The 18851-nt window shown below is 33.0% G+C and overlaps 1 protein-coding gene across 1 annotated transcript; it reads right to left on the bottom strand.

Moving 5' to 3' along the window:
* Window positions 1-1088: 1088 nt before the first annotated feature.
* On the bottom strand, window positions 1089-11035 carry LOC133187364 (inactive selenide, water dikinase-like protein). Its single transcript, XM_061322711.1, has 8 exons — window positions 10956-11035; window positions 10620-10860; window positions 10018-10121; window positions 9559-9708; window positions 5321-5433; window positions 4675-4865; window positions 2502-2714; window positions 1089-1838 (listed from the first exon to the last, which is right to left on the bottom strand). Exons 2-8 carry the CDS (start codon window positions 10639-10641, stop codon window positions 1654-1656), a joined length of 978 nt encoding a protein of 325 aa, XP_061178695.1. The 5' UTR covers window positions 10642-10860; window positions 10956-11035; the 3' UTR covers window positions 1089-1653.
* Window positions 11036-18851: the final 7816 nt, after the last annotated feature.

The following is an 18851-nucleotide window of genomic DNA, read 5'->3' as shown; positions in this document are numbered from 1 at the left end:
GGTCAAGGTCAAAAAATGTTGATGCAGTTGAATAGCTCTCATCAGTATGTATCAGCATATGAAGTTTGATAACACTGTCTTGAATGGTATCTTTAAAACTGAGCTAAAACTTATTTAAGAAAAGTGAGGTCAAGGTCAAAGGAAAGTTCAAGGTAAAAAATATTGATGCAGTTGAATAGATCTCATCAGTATGTATCAGCATATGAAGTTTGTTAAAAATATCTTGAATGGTTTCATTAAAACTGAGCTAAACACTAATTTAAGAAAAGTGAGGTCAAGGTCAAAAGAAAGGTCAAGGTCAAAAAATGTTGATGCAGTTGAATAGCTCTCATCAGTATGTATCAGCATATGAAGTTTGATAACACTGTCTTGAATGGTATAAAACTGAGCTAAAAACTTATTTAAGAAAAGTGAGGTCAAGGTCAAAGGAAAGTTCAAGGTAAAAAATATTGATGCAGTTGAATAGCTCTCATCAGTATGTATCAGCATATGAAGTTTGATAACACTATCTTGAATAGTATCTTTAAAACTGAGCAAAACACTAATTTAAGAAAAGTGAGGTCAAGGTCAAAGGAAAGGTCAAGGTCAAAAAATGTTAATGCAGTTGCATAGCTCTCATATCTATCAGCATATGAATTTGCTAAAAATATCTTGGATAGTTTCTTTGAAACTGAGCTTTGAACAGAGCTAAATGCAAAGTGTGACGGAAGGACAGATGGAAGGACAGAAGGACAGAAAGACGGACATGACAAACACTATATGCCCCGGCCATATTCAAGGCGGGGCATAAAAATCATAAAATAATTAAGAGCTAATATCAACTTCTCCATGCTGAAACCATATTTCAAAAGAGATGCCTTAAAAATCCATTAAATAAAACTTTGGTGTAGATTCATCCATAAATATAATATAATAAATCAAGCTTGGTCCTGCTAAAAACAGAGAACTACAAACAACTCAAAAATGACCTCTATTATAGTTATTCGTCCATATCCTCCAAGTAATTGCTCATTATGTTATAGACTTTTCCTTTTCCAAGAAAATGAAAATCTCCTTCAACATAATTCCTTTTAAATAAAACACTCAAGTACAATGATAACTTTTTATTATGAATGGATGAAGAATGGGAGTGAACAATTTTTAAATGATTTCTTCACTTCACACTTGTAAAAATTCTAAATTCTATACAAGAAATATTCCACTGTTGATTAAACATCTGTTTTTTTCTTCAAACAGCTTCATGAATAAGATCAGAATATTTACAAGCGTTTAAGTGACAATGATGAAGCTAAACCCTCCAGCTAGGTACAGCTTAACATAATTGATCTTTTTACAATTAATTTTTCAAGATTAATTACGATCATGATTGAGAAATGAGAATTGTGAACTTTAAAAACAATAACAAAGTCAACAATATATTTCAAACAAAATTTTTCACAAAAGAAAAAAAAAATCATACAAAACATTGATTTTGTTTCAAACTTCAACAAAAAAAAAAAATCAGTTTTCTGATATTGTTTAGCTTAACCTTATTTCATGAATCTTTTTTTTTTAATTTCAATTAAAATATAAGCAAATTTAGTTTCCAAGAGAGATTTTCTGTTATCCAAGTATATAATTCAGTAAACTATTAGTCTTTATGATTTTCAGACACTACCATAGTTCCCCATCTCTGTCCTTAGCCGGCACTTCTATCACTCGAGGTTTGTCAATAATTCTGGCTGTGCGGTTGCCCTTCTCTACAATGCCTATAATCCATGACTGGTAGCCCTCTTGTTTTTCTATATCCTTACAAAATGCTGCAGCTTGTTCCCTTGGTAATGCCATTAATAACCCACCTGGAAAGAAAATACTAACCATAATGCTTGTCCTGCTTGAATGATATAATACTTCTGCACAACAAACAATTCCTGAACAATGTGAAAGCTACAAAATCTTAATTAAAATCTTAAGTCTTCTTTTTCTCTCCAATATTTTGAATTATCTGGTTTGTGTTCTCCAGATGCAATTACCATGTAGGAAAGCTAGCGCTATGGTGATTTACTCAGCCAAGACAAATATTCTCTAAATGTAAATCAACAGGAATTTGATTCTGCAACAAGTCTTCATATACGTCTAATATCTGTGCTTTATAATTTAACTGAATCAATACAAGCAATACTTGTTACTTTAATCAACTAATCATCTTGCTTCCTTGGACTTTTTTCCTCATGGTAAACAAAGATAACCATGGATAATACCCGAGGTTTTGGGAAGGTTGGTGGATTATTGTTAATGCAAGGAAATGTTAATTTTTGTACATATTGATTATGTACTTGCTGTTCACAGAAACAGGAATTTGTACATATTAAACATCTGATCAGATAATTTGACAGAAATTCAAACATGAGTCATTTAGTAAGATTATTAATGTAGATACATTTATAAATGACAATATTAAGTTTGTTATACAAAATTTTTTTTATCAATAACCGATATACAGTTCATAATCTGATACATACCTGAAGTTTCTGCAGAGTGTCCCTGGAGCAGCCCAAACATGTTTCCACATGCCTTACTGATGGAGGCCATCTTGGCTATGATGGGGAGATTGTGGATAACAAAACTGACCTCGTTCTTTTGAATCTTAGCCAGGTTTTTAGCATGACCCAGTAAGCCAAATCCTGTCACATCTGTAGCACCATGGGCATTGTACTTGTGCATCAAACGGGCACCTATATTTATAAAGAAGCAAGTCAAACGGGCACCTATATTTATAAAGAAGCAAGTCAAACGGGCACCTATATTTATAAAAAAGCAAGTCAAACGGGCACCTATATTTATAAAGAAGCAAGTCAAACAGACACCTATATAAAGAAACAAGTTTTTTTGTATTTTTTATTATCTCTCTCCACATTAAGGAGGCATGCCACACCAAAGAAGATGGGTGAATAAGGCAGACTGAATGCTCATTCATGAATGGCTAGCTTGCAGAGTTAATCAGGTATATAAAATTCACATCGATTCACCAGGATAGCAGTCCTTTTGTAGCAGTTCAAGAAAGATGTCATGTTCCATACAAGAATATGTAAAATCATAGCAATATTCAAAATGTATTTTTATTACTTTATTATTTTAAATATCCTAATAGCTAATCAGATAAAACATCAGAATCTGTTTTACATAAACCTTTAAAATGAATTATTTTTTAAACACTGACTGCATAGTTACAGTAACAGTAAACATAAGGATATGGCAAATTACTTTTATACCCAACCAAAATTGTTTTCCCCTTGCACTTCCCTATAAATGTGCATCACTGTACTGTAAGGCCTTTCCAAGTTTTTCTTTGTTTAGCATCCACCCAACACAATATTTCAAGTACAATTCTTGAATTTCTCCTCAACATTTGAGAATTCTCCTCGCATCTTCAAACTACTAGTTTATTGAAATAAAAAAATTGGTACATCACATAAAAGAAAGATGTTGATCTCAAAAATCCTTGAATTGCATTTCAAAGATTTGTATTTGTCAATATGAATTCATGTTTGTTTTTAATTTCATAACCTCGAGCAATCCACCCGCGGACAATAAACATAGAAAAAAACTTGGAATGGCCTAATGTTTTGAACCCTAATTTTAACTGCACATGTAAAAACACATGTATGCATTTAAAGTATTATGTTTGTTTTTAAATGAGAAATAATGATAATGCTTGTATATTTCTATAAATAGTATCAGAATTAGTCATGTTTCTGTGTATTATTGAGTTTAAGCGAGTTCTTGTGTTGAAACTAAAATTCAAATTGCTGATCAATTGCATTCAACATGTATGATGTTAAATACTGTAAATCACTTATAAATGCATATCAACTGGACTTAGAACAAGCAATGGCTACATTACATGTAAATTAATATTTTATCTGTATTTGGATTGTAAACAGGTTTATTGAATTCAGTATTACTGAATAAGTAATAGGAGTTTTACTGATGTAGAAAAATTTTCTGTTAAGGTTATCCATTTTCTTTGAATGGGTATACCCTTAGTTTTCATTGGATTCTGTTACTTTGGAATGGAGTCCAATCCCTGTTGGTGGTTCCGTTGTTCAACGGGGACTCCAGCCTTTCCACGTTCTTGTATAAAATGTTTTCTAATTTTGGCTAGATTTTTATCTGAATTTTTAAATTTAATTATTTGTTAAACTGCCATTAGCTGCAAAATTTTAATACTCATTCAGTGTAATTTTGGTACAGCTACTTTCCTTTGCTAAAGTTCAATTTATATCAATATTTGCCTGGGTGAATCAAACTAGAATTTACAAGGGTGGAATTTACAATCCCCCCCACTACACCATAAAATTTTTAGTGTCAGAAATCCCCCCCCCCATTACACCATAAAATTTTTAGCGTCAGAAGTGGGATAGCCACTGAGTGCTATCCCATAACAGTATTTTGATAGGGGAGCTTTTACTTAAGATATCTGTAACACTAAAGATATGGGCACAACTCCCAACAATGCTAGTACCAGATTTACATTGACAGTACCAACCACACACACACACACACTGTATTTATTCTATTTTATTAATCAGAGATTGCAAAGGGTACCACACATAATCACGTATCAGTACATTCAGAAAGTATTCGAGACATACTTTTAAAATAGATCAAATCCGTTCTCAGGACAAACGTTACCTGTTCTGTTGAGTCTTGACATGCTAAACATGGCTCTCTGGTATGCCTTCCTCACATCATCTTCTGTCACAACCAGTTTCACTCGGTTCCACCTCTCTGGTTGATCTAACCACTGGTAAGCATTCACAGCCACCTGTGTACCCAGAGGTTTAGTCAAAACCAGGACATCACCCACAACAGCATTGTCAGGCCTGCAGTATACAACTCTCATTATCTTTATATTCAAATACAATGATACAAAGTTCCAACCTCTGTCCAAATGACCTCAAAATATACTGTACAAGTACTTAAAAAGGCGGGCTTCATATTTTAGCGGCTTTGGAGCAGACAATGATGCACAAATTCATGAAATACCACTAAGAAATCATTTATAAATACAATATACAGCACTGACATGTATAGCTCTAATTCATGATTTCGCCAACAACTCCATACCCAGTGACTGCGCTAAATTTTGAATACACTAATTTATGTACACGTACAGTATGTCATCTTGAAGTCATAAGCAGTCAGTTTATTGCAATATATTTCCAATTTTTCTCTACTCTTCAAATATGATTCAGAGAAGAATTTATATTTGATTCTCTATAAAAGTTGACATGGAAAAGAATGCAGCGTCCTGTTCACTAAACCATTAGTCACTTACATGATGAACTCGTTTGACTGACAGACTGTGGTAGCCACGCCCCCTATGGTCATCCATGGGTTAATGACCGTCTGACCTCCAGTCACTGAACTGCCTGCTTCCTCTGTCAAGTCCTAAAATCCAAAATACTTCAATTTAAATGTTCAAGGTTCACATAGAGTGAAACAAGAGATGTTTGTGAAAAACTTATGCCCCCCACCAAAATAATTGGAATTTTATAAGTCCAAGGGGCATAACTCTGTCAAAAATTACTCAATCATACCCAAAACAGAACTTGACCTAGATATTCTTATGATAAATCTGTATACCAAATTTCATTTCAGTATGTGCAACCTCTGCCAAGAAAATGAATGGAAACTGTTGGTGGACAGACAGACAGACAGACCGATAGACAGCAGCAAAGCAATATGCCCTTCCTTCTTCGAAGGGGACATAAAAAACATATGCATTAGATAAGAAATAATGCATCGTTTCCTTATATTTACAATTTAAATCTACAGGAAATTAACCAAAACTAAAATATCAAGTGGGAAGCTGTCAATGTAGCCAACTGTTTTTTCCCCTTAAATTTCGACAAATTTTTAAGAGTTATTTCCCTTAGTTGTGAAATCACTATATCCTTAAATTTATAACTTAATAAACTTATCTGTAAGAATTTTAAATATTTAAATAACTTTTGACAATTTTATGATAATTTTGTACCATACCTTTATTGGCAAAGTATTGGGCAACAAAGACAAGAGGCCCATGGGCCACATCGCTCACCTGAGCACATTGGCTAGACTAAGGCACAAATCAGTTCAGTAATGAACGGGGGGGGGGGGGGGGGGGGGGGGGGGGGCTTGAATTTTAAACTACCTGATGATGCTTCCATGTCAATATAACAAATGAATTTGTTGTCCTTGAGAAGATTTTAAAAGAATTTTCCCATTTCCTTCTTTGTAAAAATTTGATCCCCCATTGTAGCTCCTCCCTATCTCTGGGGTCATCATTTGAACAAACTTGAATCTACATTACCTGAGGATGCTTCCATATCAATTAGACTAACATAGCTTTTCTGTTCTTGAGAAGAAATTTTTATTCTATATGTTCTTATGTAAAACTTTCGATCCCCCATTGGACCCACCCTACCCTGGGGGTCATGATTTGAACAAACTTGAATCTACACTACCTGAGGATGCTTCCATATAAATATGACTCTTCATGGCTTTACTGTTCTTGAGAAGAAGATTTTTAAAGATTTTTCCTATATATTTCTATGTAAAACTTTGATCCTCCATTGTGGCCCCGCCCTACCCCCGGGGGTCATGATTTGAACAAATTTGAATCTACACTACCTGAGATTGCTTCCATATAAATATGACTCTTCATGGCCTTACTGTTCTTGAGAAGAAGATTTTTAAAGATTTTTCTTATATATTTCTATGTAAAACTTTGATCCTCCATTGTGGCCCCGCCCTACCCCCGGGGGTCATGATTTGAACAAACTTGAATCTACACTACCTGAGGATGCTTCCATATAAATATGACTCATCATGGCTTTGCTGTTCTTCAGAAGAAGATTTTTAAAGATTTTTCCTATATATTTCTATGTAAAACTTTGATCCTCCATTGCAGCCCCGCCCTACCCCCGGGGGCCATGGTTTGAACAAATTTGAATCTACACTACCTGAGATTGCTTCCATATAAATATGACTCATCATGGCTTTGCTGTTCTTCAGAAGAAGATTTTTAAAGATTTTTCCTATATATTTCTATGTAAAACTTTGATCCTCCATTGCGTCCCCGCCCTACCCCCGGGGGTCATGATTTGAACAAATTTGAATCTACACTACCTGAGGATGCTTCCACATAAATATGACTCGTCATGGCTTTGCTGTTCTTGAGAAGAAGATTTTTAAAGATTTTTCCTATATATTTCTATGTAAAACTTTGATCCTCCATTGTGGCCCCACCCTACCCCCGGGGGTCATGATTTGAACAAACTTGAATCTACACTACCTGAGGATACTTCCATATAAATATGACTCATCATGGCTTTGCTGTTCTTGAGAAGAAGATTTTTAAAGATTTTTCCTATATATTTCTATGTAAAACTTTGATCCTCCATTGCGGCCCCGCCCTACCCCCGGGGGTCATGATTTGAACAAACTTGAATGTACACTACCTAAGGATGCTTCCACATGAGTTTCATCTTTCCTGGCCCTATGGTTCTTGAGAAGAAGATTTTTAAACGATGCCATTATTTTTTCAGTAATTCCTAATTATCTCCCCTTGAAAGAGGGCGTGGCCCTTCATTTGAACAAACTTGAATCCCCTTTACCCAAGGATACTTTGTGGCAAGTTTGGTTGAAATTGGCCCAGTGGTTCTTGAGAAGAAGTCGAAAATGTGAAAAGTTTACAGACAGACAGACAGACGGACAGACAGACGGACAGACAGACGGACAGACAGACGGACGCCGGACAAAATGTGATCAGAAAAGCTCACTTGAGCTTTCAGCTCAGGTGAGCTAAAAACATAATGAACATACACATATAGATTCTATCTATCAGATACTGCCTCATAAAGTTGTAGGTCAGATTCAGCATCTGAAGCAAGTCCAGTAGTGTGCATCCTTACATGTATCATCCATGCAATTTTGGTCAATATAGGGCTTTTAGTTACTTGGAAATGAGATCTGCTCCAAAAACTTAAACCTGCTCCAAAAACATTAACCTTGTCATTCTTCAGCTGAAATTGCGCAACTGAAACCTTGACTGGTACAATGAAACACACTAGAAGCATCCTCCATGCACCGCTGATTGATATAGGGCATAGAAGTACTTGAAAAGAAATCTGCTCCAAAAACTTTAACCTGGGACTCCGATGCTGACACCGATGTTATTACATAAGCTCCCCCAACTTCGTTGAGGTGAGCTAAAAATTAATAACATTTTACATGTTGTGAACATTTCACAAAAATACATGTCTGCCATTTAATACAAATCTGGACTTATATTCAATTGTGTCTACAAAAGGGATGATTTCATGTATCAGGTTATCATCCCACAGACTCTTTCATTGAATAAAGGACCAATATACACAACCTTTATTTGTATCTGTCACATATACAGATAAGCTTCAGCCATTGGAATTAGGCCGTAAATTATGATTACAAGGAAATGTTGAGAGGAACTTCATTGATGAATTGAACAGGGCTCTCAGACCACTTTTTGGGAATGGGGCCTGGGCCATAAAGATTGGGAAAATAGCGACCTTTTGGGAAATTTTGGGATAACCATTATACTTTGAAATTGTGATATATTAGGTTTCTGGTCTTTGTTATCAACTAAACTTTTGTTTTGCAATACAAAAAAATATATATAGCAAGTTTAGGTATTATAAGATTTATTGATACAAATTTGGGGCCCCTCAGGGCATACAAGTAAAGAATAATATACACAAGAAGAAATTAAAAATTGATTGCAACAACACGTCGATATTAAAAGAAAAGAAATATTATATATCCAACTATATATACTTTAATTTTTGGGAGAAATGACTTGGGAAAATAAACACATTCATTTGGGAAAAAAGGTACTTTTTTTAATTAGTAATGGGGCCCTTGATTGGCCCCAATTACAGACAGTTGAGAGCCCTGTATCCTACCCTAATACCTACACGCAAGTGATGAAATCACTGTACGATGACCAGAACTCAGAGAATTCACAAATCAACCTAAAAACTTTCACAATGAAAATGAACCCTTTACATGGTAGTTTGGTTATTAACACCCATACTTAATGTACTTGCATGACATAGAGCATATTGATCATCAGAAAGTGGAACACTTATAGATACATAATCAATGCATTTAATCTTTATTCCTTTCGATGGTTTTATATATAGAGAGTGAGCATGTGTATCATTATGTTTATATTTACAAATTTAAAACTATTCCATGAATATTGAACCATTGCGATATCTAACGATTCCACAGTAGTTTGCTAATCAAAAACCTTAAATTCATCTAGATATAAACCAGCATGAATTTTTTCAACCTACAAAGACAACACCGAAGTGATAAGGTCATTTGCAGAAATTTTGTTTCTTTTTTTTAAAAAAGATTTCTTAAATTTCAGACACATTCTGCTTTTGAAAACAAAGAGCAGAACTGCCAGAATCAAGTCTATGTTTTCATACAACACAATACTACTGTATAGAATATATAAAATTGACACATGCTTTAACTGTATACCTTAAAGCCTCGCATCATCATGGGAACCACAATGTCTCGCTCTTTTTCTGTCATTTTGTTACTAACACCAAGCAGCATTAACATGTTGTCAGTGTCCGTCACACCCATAGCATACAAATCACTCAGCACATTGGCACAAGCAATCTTTCCCTAGTGTGGCACAAATAAAAGCATTTTACTTTAATAGACTTTATTAGTAAAGAGTTTATCATTACTTCACAGTCCTTGGTTTTATAGGACTTGGACTTAATTAAATTAATAAAATTCTCCAAGCATTTTTGTTTGTTTGTTTTTTTTTTAATCCTGCAAGGTGTTTTTTTCCCTCCATTGAGAAGTTTCACATTTTGCAGTAAATCCTTAATCAATGCATTTATTTCCTAAAAATTGTGAATAAAAGTTTTTGCAAGAATTAGTATCATTATTCTCCCCTCCCTATTTTAAAAACCGCCAATTACAAACCATCATATAAGGATCGTCCACTAGTGGGTAGAAAAAATCTGTTGTTTGAACCAAAGACAAACCACCATGTCTTAGGGGAGTAACTGATGCATCCATACCAATGCCTTGAAAAAAAAAAGGATTATTTAATTATTTTTTTTCTTTTGCATAATACATAATGAACATTAAAAAAAACTATCAAACTGGCCAAAGAGTTTGATTCCAGAACTGTAAATAAATAAATAAAAATAATAATAAACAACAAAGAAAAAAGACAGATATTTATTTTTAAAAAAAGAAAAGAAACATCTTAATCATGTTTATATACTGCAGTATTCCGGAACCATACATCACGTGACTATCTCAGTGCTCGAAAAGCCGCCATTTTCAGAACTTGAGAACCAGAGGGGTCTCAATGAAAAGTCCAAAAACTTTTATATTTTCGTTATTCCTTCATCATTTTAAAGTATAATTGCAATTGAAAATATAACATCAATATGACAAGTGGATCAAAACTGCTTGTCACGTCCACAATCGATGAAAACAGCTTTCGGAACTGACACTTTTCACAACACATTGTCGCTATAGAAAATGTTGCATTTTAATTATTTTAATAAACTTACCAATTCTTGGTGCGGCCGCCATGTACTGGAATTGCGACTGCTCCGACTCTTGGGCATTGCTGTCCTGTTGGAGTCCCTCAAGAAGCTTCTCCAAGGCCTCTTGAGGGACTTTACACCCTCATCCCTTCAGGTCAGCAAATTTTGTGAGTCGGAAACTCGCATCCAGTTCGTGAGCGGCTGGATCAAACGGCCGTCGCAACGGAATACCCTCAGTATTCTCCATTGTCAATCGTCAACAAGCCTGGAATTAAACATAATTAATCATAACATGTATTACATTTGGAAACAAGGCTGATTTGAATTGGTATTTAAATATTTTTGTGACATGTAGCCCACCTTCGTTACAGTAAATATGGCGACCTCCCCACGCGGCTAAATCCTAGTGAACAGTGCCCGGATGATACGGTTCAAGAAAAGCTTTGCGAGTGGCTAAAAAGTTCCTGACGTCATGCAAGGGAGCAGTTATTGTTTGGAAAAAGAAAATTGGTCTCAAAGATTTCCTTACTTGTATTTAACATCATAAATATCTATACATTTTAATCATATGATTTAACAATTACTTTAAATCAAAGTTATATCGTTGAATGTACAAGTTTTATTTATTTATTTATTTATTTATTTATTTATTTATTTATTTATTTATTTATTTATATTTATTTATTTATCTATTTATTTATTCACTCATTAACTCATTTATAAACTCCTTTTTGTTTGATTTTTTTATCACTTAAAAAGTCTAGATTTTCCCCATTTCTCTCTCTCTCCCTCTCTCTAAAATATTTTTTCTCCGGTTTGGTAGTTATTGTTTTAATTTTATTGTAATTTCACTGCAGTTGTTATACTATGGTAAATTATTTTATACAAGTATGCTTATTCGCCAGAAACCCGAAAAATAAATATAGTAAGTTTTTGATCATCTCGTAATCTTTCATTTTTCTTTAAATGTAATTTAAAAAACAGTATAAATTTCCAATATTAATGAGGCTTTGATCTAAATTAAAATTTACTAACAAAATACTATACTCAGAAAAAAGTCCCCCCCCCCCCCCCGCATTCAACGGGCCTGGTCCCAACTTTACCTTTTCTCAACTGTAACTGCAAATGATACGGCCTTGACAATTTACATAGCATGCATGTGCATAGTTTAATGCTATTTCTTGCCTATCCTCTTTAAAAACTAATAACATGAAAATTCCCACTGGAGCCATTAGAAAAATCTATATTATTATATGCCATACTTAGAAGAAGTGATATAAATTGAAAGAATGGTTGATGTCTATCAAGAAAATTCTCAATAATTATTATATATTATGCATTATATACACACATGTTGATGAATACATGCTTACTAAAATAAAAACTAACTGCGTGTACAGACCGATTACTGATTTCTATTGACGGGGAAATCATACATTTTTGAGAATTAGGTTTCTAAATTTATTTCATATAATCATGGTATCCGCGCGTTACGTTGCATTAATTTTGATGACACTTTTTGAATATATTTAAGTAAAAGGGTTTTTGAATTATAGATACGTCATGTACCAGTGAAGTTTGAAATATTTTTTTTTTTTTTTAGAAAGTGTTCCGAATATTCGACTATCGTTCGAATAATCGACTAAGGAAAATAAATATTTTGACATCCCTAATTTACATGAAATATTGACTTTTTAAGATTTCTTTGAATTGAATTGAAATGTAAATTAACCTTCATTTGAATTTTAGAGGATGAGGAGTTATAATAGAAGTCAGATGGCACTTCTTTAAACTAAAGCGAGGAAATAAAGTGTAGAAAATTTGTCAATATTTTGTGGTTGGGTGAAATTGAATGAATATTATAAATTGAATGTAAAATGTAAATAAAATTACAAATTTAACCATTACTGTGATGTCAATCTATTGTTCTTGCAGTATTGAAATCCTTCAAAACTAGACTGTTATTAATTTGAAGAAAAGAAATAAACAAGAAACTATAGAAAAACATGACTATTTAAAAAAACTTTAAAGCAGTATATTGTGTTTCGTTAAGAATCAGAAAATAAAAAAAACTAGCTTCCAATTAAACAGAATCATAACCATGCAGGTGCTCTCATTTACTAAGTTATTCCGATAGGTACTAATTGTTCTCCTTTATTAGCCAACCTGTTTTTATATTCCTATGAAGCAGAATTTTTTTCCAAAAACTTCTACATGAGAAGAAAACACACACGCTATGGCTTTCAACTGGACATTCAGATAGATTGACAACGTTTTATCAATTAACAATAGCTACTTCCATTTATACATGTATATCGACTCGGAATAGAATTTTAGAAGTATAGAGGATCTTACTCTCAAAAAAAAATATTCTTGATTTAAGTTCCCTACTAAATCAAAGTATCAAAGTATTTACTATAGTTAACTATGAAATTTTCATTAGGGTTATCTCGTTTGTTATACAGTTTAGTTGTTAGTTGGCCCTTATCGTCTATAATCAGTGAAACATCCAAATATGAAACAGATATGACAGAATCTAAGGTGTACTTTATTTTGAGTTCATTGGGATACATAGAGTCGACATGAATAGAAGTAACTATTGTTAATGGATAAAAGGTCGTCGATATATCTAAATGTCGAGTTAAAGTCCACGACAAGTGTTTTCTTCTTTTCACGTAGAGGTTTTTCAATAAATTCTGCTTCACAGAAATATAAAAACATGTCCGAGTTCCGTTTTTTTTGAAGAAGCAGTTGTCTATGATATCAAAAATCAAGTTTTTGATTAATTTATTGTGAGGAATGGTTGTATAAAATATACAACAGTCATACATTTTGATGTTACTGACTTTTGAAAAAATGTGATTTGGGATTTTCCTAAAGTTCTTTGGAGTTTTTTGAAAATTCACATCTGATTTACACCACTTTTAAAATATGCTGCAGACAGTACGTCTAAAGTTTCTCCTTTACAGTAGTTAATATTTTTGTGAGGAATAAAGATACGGGATTGGTAGAGCATTTGCTAGACCCTACAATGTATCTATTTTTGTAAGGTTTTTTTTAATGAAGTTTAGGAATCCAGTCTAGGTCGGGTACATCAAACTCACCTTGGTTGACTTAAATGATAAAGGTATTGAAGACTGAAATGTAATTTTTGAAAAATTTCATCTTTAGAAAGTGAACTATCATATCAAAAATTATATAAAATAAGAATATAACATATTTTTGTGTCTTTGGCTAAGAGATATAACGAAGGCGATCTCTTGAGATTAAAATAAACATAGATGCTGGCCACAAGGGTTTGAACTTTTCACCTGTGCGCTTCCAAGAAAATGATTCATTGGCATACGCATGTTGTAACTTGTTTAACAGAAGATATATTTGGTTAGGATGAAGAAGCAACCAATAGTATTTAAGTGACCCGATGTCATTTGTTGGTATAAATTCGCTACGGCAGAGAGAATTTAAAGATTATTCAAAAAATTGGATTGATTGTATGTTCGAGAATTTTTTACTCATATAGAGACGACACCATATACAGGTACTGGTGAAGGGCTTCAAAATTAGACCTTTACTCGGCACTCAGGGCATTTGAGAAGGGTGGGGGTTCTTTATCGTGTCAAAGAATACCGTGACACGGAGCCTCGGTCTCGCAACTTTCACTTCAAAGTGCCGAGCGCTTGGCGAAGGAACAGTTGCTACCTATGTTTTATCGACTTAAATCAGTTGCAGCCGTGATTCGAACACATGACCTTCCAAAAGATTGGATGTGATTTTTAAAGTGTATTAGGGAATTGAAGAGTGTTGGAGGACAGAATAATTTCAACTAAAATTCAAATTGAAATTTAAAGTCATTATTGCAAATTTTGAAGGAATAACAAATATGGTGAGATACGGAGGGTAGACAGGCGAACAAAACGCGGCGGGGACGGACACAGTCTATAGTGATGAATCAGATTGTGTCTGTCTCCTGTTGCATTTTATACGCTATACAGGTAAGATAATTTTGTAGACTTGCTCGTTTTGTAAAATTATTGTATTTTCGGATGGCTTATTTCATGTACAGGTTAAATTTTTTAATATTATAAATAGTAATGTTTATTATAATGTTAGTATATTGTGTATTGTGACATTATCTATTGTAATTATAAATATTTAAGATAGATTGTTCAATAAAGAAAAATAAAGAGTGGTGGCCCAGATTGTGTCTGTATCCTGTTGTATTTTATACAGGTTGGGTTACAGAGCCAATCCCCAAAACCCTGAGACGCTTTGGTCAGGAAGGTCCTCAAATTTTAATATCCAAGAGTCATTTCGCATAAATAAAAATTTGACTTGGGGCTTTCCGACCAAGCTCAGGGATTGAAAGCGTTGTTCCGCTTGGACTGTCCTCTCACTTGCCCAGTATAAGGTCTCGGGTTTACAAGTAAACGCATGATCGGCCCAGTGTCATTCGGGACTCTCAAATATTCCGGTGTTTGAGATTTAGAAGGTTCATAGACTGGAATTCAGAATGAGGTTGACACGGTTATGATAGAACTGTGAGTATAAGTTGGATTTTCAGACGTAGAATTAAAAGCTTCCCTGTATATTTAGAACCTTTTAAGATGATTGCTTTTAGGTTGTCACTTGCAACTATATTAGCATAACCGGTAATGACGAGACCAGGGAGACTGTATTTGAAAGAACACTCCAGAGGATTTTGTTTTAGATGTTCAATATCAAGGCACTGTAGGGTTTGCTTATAATTAAAAAGTTTACAAGCAACAGTTTGGGAATATCTGAAGGAAATGCATGGTGTAGTTTTCATCTCGAAATATGTTGGAATGCAAAACGGAACTTTTTTTACAATTAAGAATGTTATTAATGATCCCAACATTTTCTCTTTTGTTGGCAAATTTAAGTTCAAGGAACCGAGGGGTGAATCATAATCATTATAACTTCCTCCGACACACTTAATTGTTTGAATCATGATTGATTGCATTACTTTCAGTTCTATACTTATTTTAAGTAAGAAAAAATTCGGCCTCGTTCTCCATTTGAACCACCTCTAATATACTTACCACTATGTAGCTGATTCCCAACATATACTGAATATTTCTCATTAAAGGCCGTATTCTTCAAAGTTTTAAGTTTAAAGAATTGCTTGTTTAGCCATAAACAATTTTGACTTTTGCTATAGAATCGAGCTATTTCTGGTAAATCAACAAATAAAACTAACAGGGCAATATTTTAAGAACGATAATTGCCTCATACAGTTCTGCATTAAAAATTACAAACAGTTTTCGTCCCAGCAGGCCAAAAATATCCAAAAGAATTTGTTCTGTATATATTCAAAACCTAATGTATTTCAGTTTAAAAACTCCATTAGAATATGACCAGACACTTTTCACCATGAACTTTTAAAACTGAAGAACGTGCCTTTAAGAGGTACCGTCTTGTACGGAAGGAATGTACCGAGATTTGAGGAATTGTCTATCGTTAAAGATTTTTTTACAATGTAATAGAAAATATTGATTATTAGAGTATATTGTAATGTTAATCAGTTCACAATGAAATCAAATTGTTTTCAATGTGAAAGCATTACCTTTCAAATTCTATCGCATATTTTTGTCTTAGTCTCCCCAAGTGTAACCTCATCAAGCTATATATATAGTACAGGGAAATCCTTGAACGGCCTTATCGATATATTATCTATATTCTCTTGCGTCGCCAGCAAACATGTATATACATGTCAGAATTTTATTCCTTCACAATAAGAAAGGATATCATATAATGCAGTAAGTAATATAAATGATTAATAAATCGTAAACATTTATATAATCTACAAATGATGTTACACTACTCTAATCATAATTAAACACCCAGTAACTATACTTTCCAATGCAATGAGCGAACATACTAAATACTTAATCGACCGCGACCCTAGTTTAACGGTATCTGTACGAAATAGATCTTTGTTTACTCTCTGATTAATGTGTTTAACAGTTTAAAAAGCATTTTGATCACACAAAGTAGTATAACAAGAGGATGGAAAGGTGATTAATTAATTGTTTATCACCGTTCTTTTCTCTAGTTTTATTATTTACTTTATGTATATTTTACTCATTTAGTCTGTCCCCCTCCTCTTTGAACCCCCTGTGCCTGCTGTTTTCCTTTAATCCTATTGATTGAGCATCTCGCAAAAACATTAACTCCCTGAAACTTTTTTATTCCAATTTATTTGAGACGTTTAGAGTATATAAGATAAGACGAAAAAAAAAAAACACCTTTCTAATTTACAATATTATATATATACATGTATATATTTGCTGTCACGCGACATTTAATGAATTGGAAATAATAGAAATACAGAATAATCAACGTCAGCATGGTACCAGATCATTGCAAATTATTTCATTATGCGCAATATTATCTTTTGCACATAACATTGTAAAAAAAAAATCAACGAAAGACCTTGTTTAAAATATCTATTTGTATTTATAGATTGAGAGAAGTAGAAAAATACCGTATATACGAATAGACAATGAACTGGTTTGATGTGTTCATAATTGGATATGTAAGTGTTTTATTATTCATATATTTGAACAAATAAAAGTAAGTTTTACACCGAATAATCATTGAAAATATAAACAACACGTATTATCAAACTGCATATTGAGTTTCCTACTCTTTAATACTAGGAGTACCTTAACGACATTTTTATAAATTTCTATTACTAAGTACGTGTTTTTTCATATGTTGGATTATTAGTTTAGCGTGTTTCTTCTGTGAATTTAAAACCGGCTTTTGAAATGGTACAAGAAAAAATAAACTGACAAAACACACATTTGTTTGATTACATTAAAAATGAGCACCTAGCTATGTGAAAGTTTTCATAAAAAGAGACTGAAGGCTTTCAAATATAAAATCAAGATAACGAATACATTTTCTATCAAGTCATTTAGCTGTACTTATCTGAAATTTATATTCAATTTCAGCAATTTCTGAATTGTTAATTTTAAAATGCTTACATTTTTTTTACACCATAACCACCTAATTGACACCAAAAATAAGAGCTTTCTAATTTCTATATTTTATTTGAAGTTTTTAAACTGAACTGAAAATATTTTTTATTTCAACTTAGCATTAGGATGGCGTTACAGGTAATTTTACAATGGAGGTCAGCTGGTGATATTCTTGCATTTCATGTGATACTGCTAATAGCTTCCATTCAGTAATTGACCAATAGAATGTGTCATTATTAACTTGGGATGATACGGCTTATGATTGTCTATTGTAATATGTATCTATCCTTTGTGATTCATATATCATTGCGATATTAAAGAGTAGATAAAATACATTATGAATTGATCTGCATGTATATCAGTACAAAACCTTAAAAAATTTTCATCTTTGTGTATATTTTCAAAGGTTAAACATTTTTTTTAATCTCTTCTGCAAAATTTGACATAAATGTAAATCAAAATTACAATTTCTAATTTTTCTCAGTGTCTTCATGCATTATTAGATTGAAATATCTCTGGGAGTCTGTATTTCCGTCAATCAAGTTCAGAGATGTCCATCAAATGAAGAAGGCTGGAAGACGGCCTCCAGTCAAATTGGATGCAACAAAACACACCCGTATCACTGTGTACCCAACAGTAACTTAACTTATTATGTGGAGCTTTGTTACCCAAAGAAGCTCTTTCTAAAAGGTGAGCTGCTTCGGTTTCTTATAACAAAAAAATATCTTCACAAAGAACAATGTCTATGTGTTTGCAAGTCAATGAAAACTAATTAATAAATGCCAATTTTTCAAAGGATGGCACATACTTTTTAAAAGTCGCTACCTTTCAGAGCTAGCAGCATTTGTTTAGGGATATTTAAAAAAAATATAGAAATACTATTTTGCCCTTTTATATACCTCAGTCTGATGAATAAGATTTTAAATTTAAATCATTTATCAACATTTTTGAAAACCACATCGATCAAAACTACATGCAGTCGTATAATTGAAAATATTTTGATAATTAAATTATTGATCGGTACCTCATTAAGACGGTATTTATAAATATCTTGTGTATTTTCAGGAGGATGTCTTATATACCGAGACAGTGGCCATATTGACCAAATAAAGTGTGAAGATTTTTTGTGTGGATGTCCTGATAATTTCTTTTATGGTGATCTACTCTATCAATGTAAGAACAAGAACTTGGAAAAAATTCACAGAAAGATTTTCTGTAGCTTGTATTTTTCTGAGATTATCACACACACACA

This window comes from Saccostrea echinata, unplaced genomic scaffold (genome assembly GCF_033153115.1).
Source record: "Saccostrea echinata isolate AGI-Se365-2 ecotype Australia unplaced genomic scaffold, CSIRO_AGI_Sech_v1 ptg000015l, whole genome shotgun sequence".
NCBI classification, from domain to species: Eukaryota; Metazoa; Mollusca; class Bivalvia; order Ostreida; family Ostreidae; genus Saccostrea; species Saccostrea echinata.
The sequence above is the reverse complement of the archived record's forward strand: the minus strand, read 5'-3'. Positions and strand labels throughout refer to the sequence as shown.

Coding starts and splice junctions, on each gene's coding strand:
- LOC133187364 (XM_061322711.1), bottom strand. CDS start 10,641: ATGGCGGCCGCACCAAGAATTG. Junction 10,122..10,619: donor GGCGGCCGCACCAAGAATTG/GTAAGTTTATTA, acceptor TTTTTTTTCAAG/GCATTGGTATGGATGCATCA. Junction 2,715..4,674: donor GTCAAGACTCAACAGAACAG/GTAACGTTTGTC, acceptor TTATAAATATAG/GTGCCCGTTTGATGCACAAG.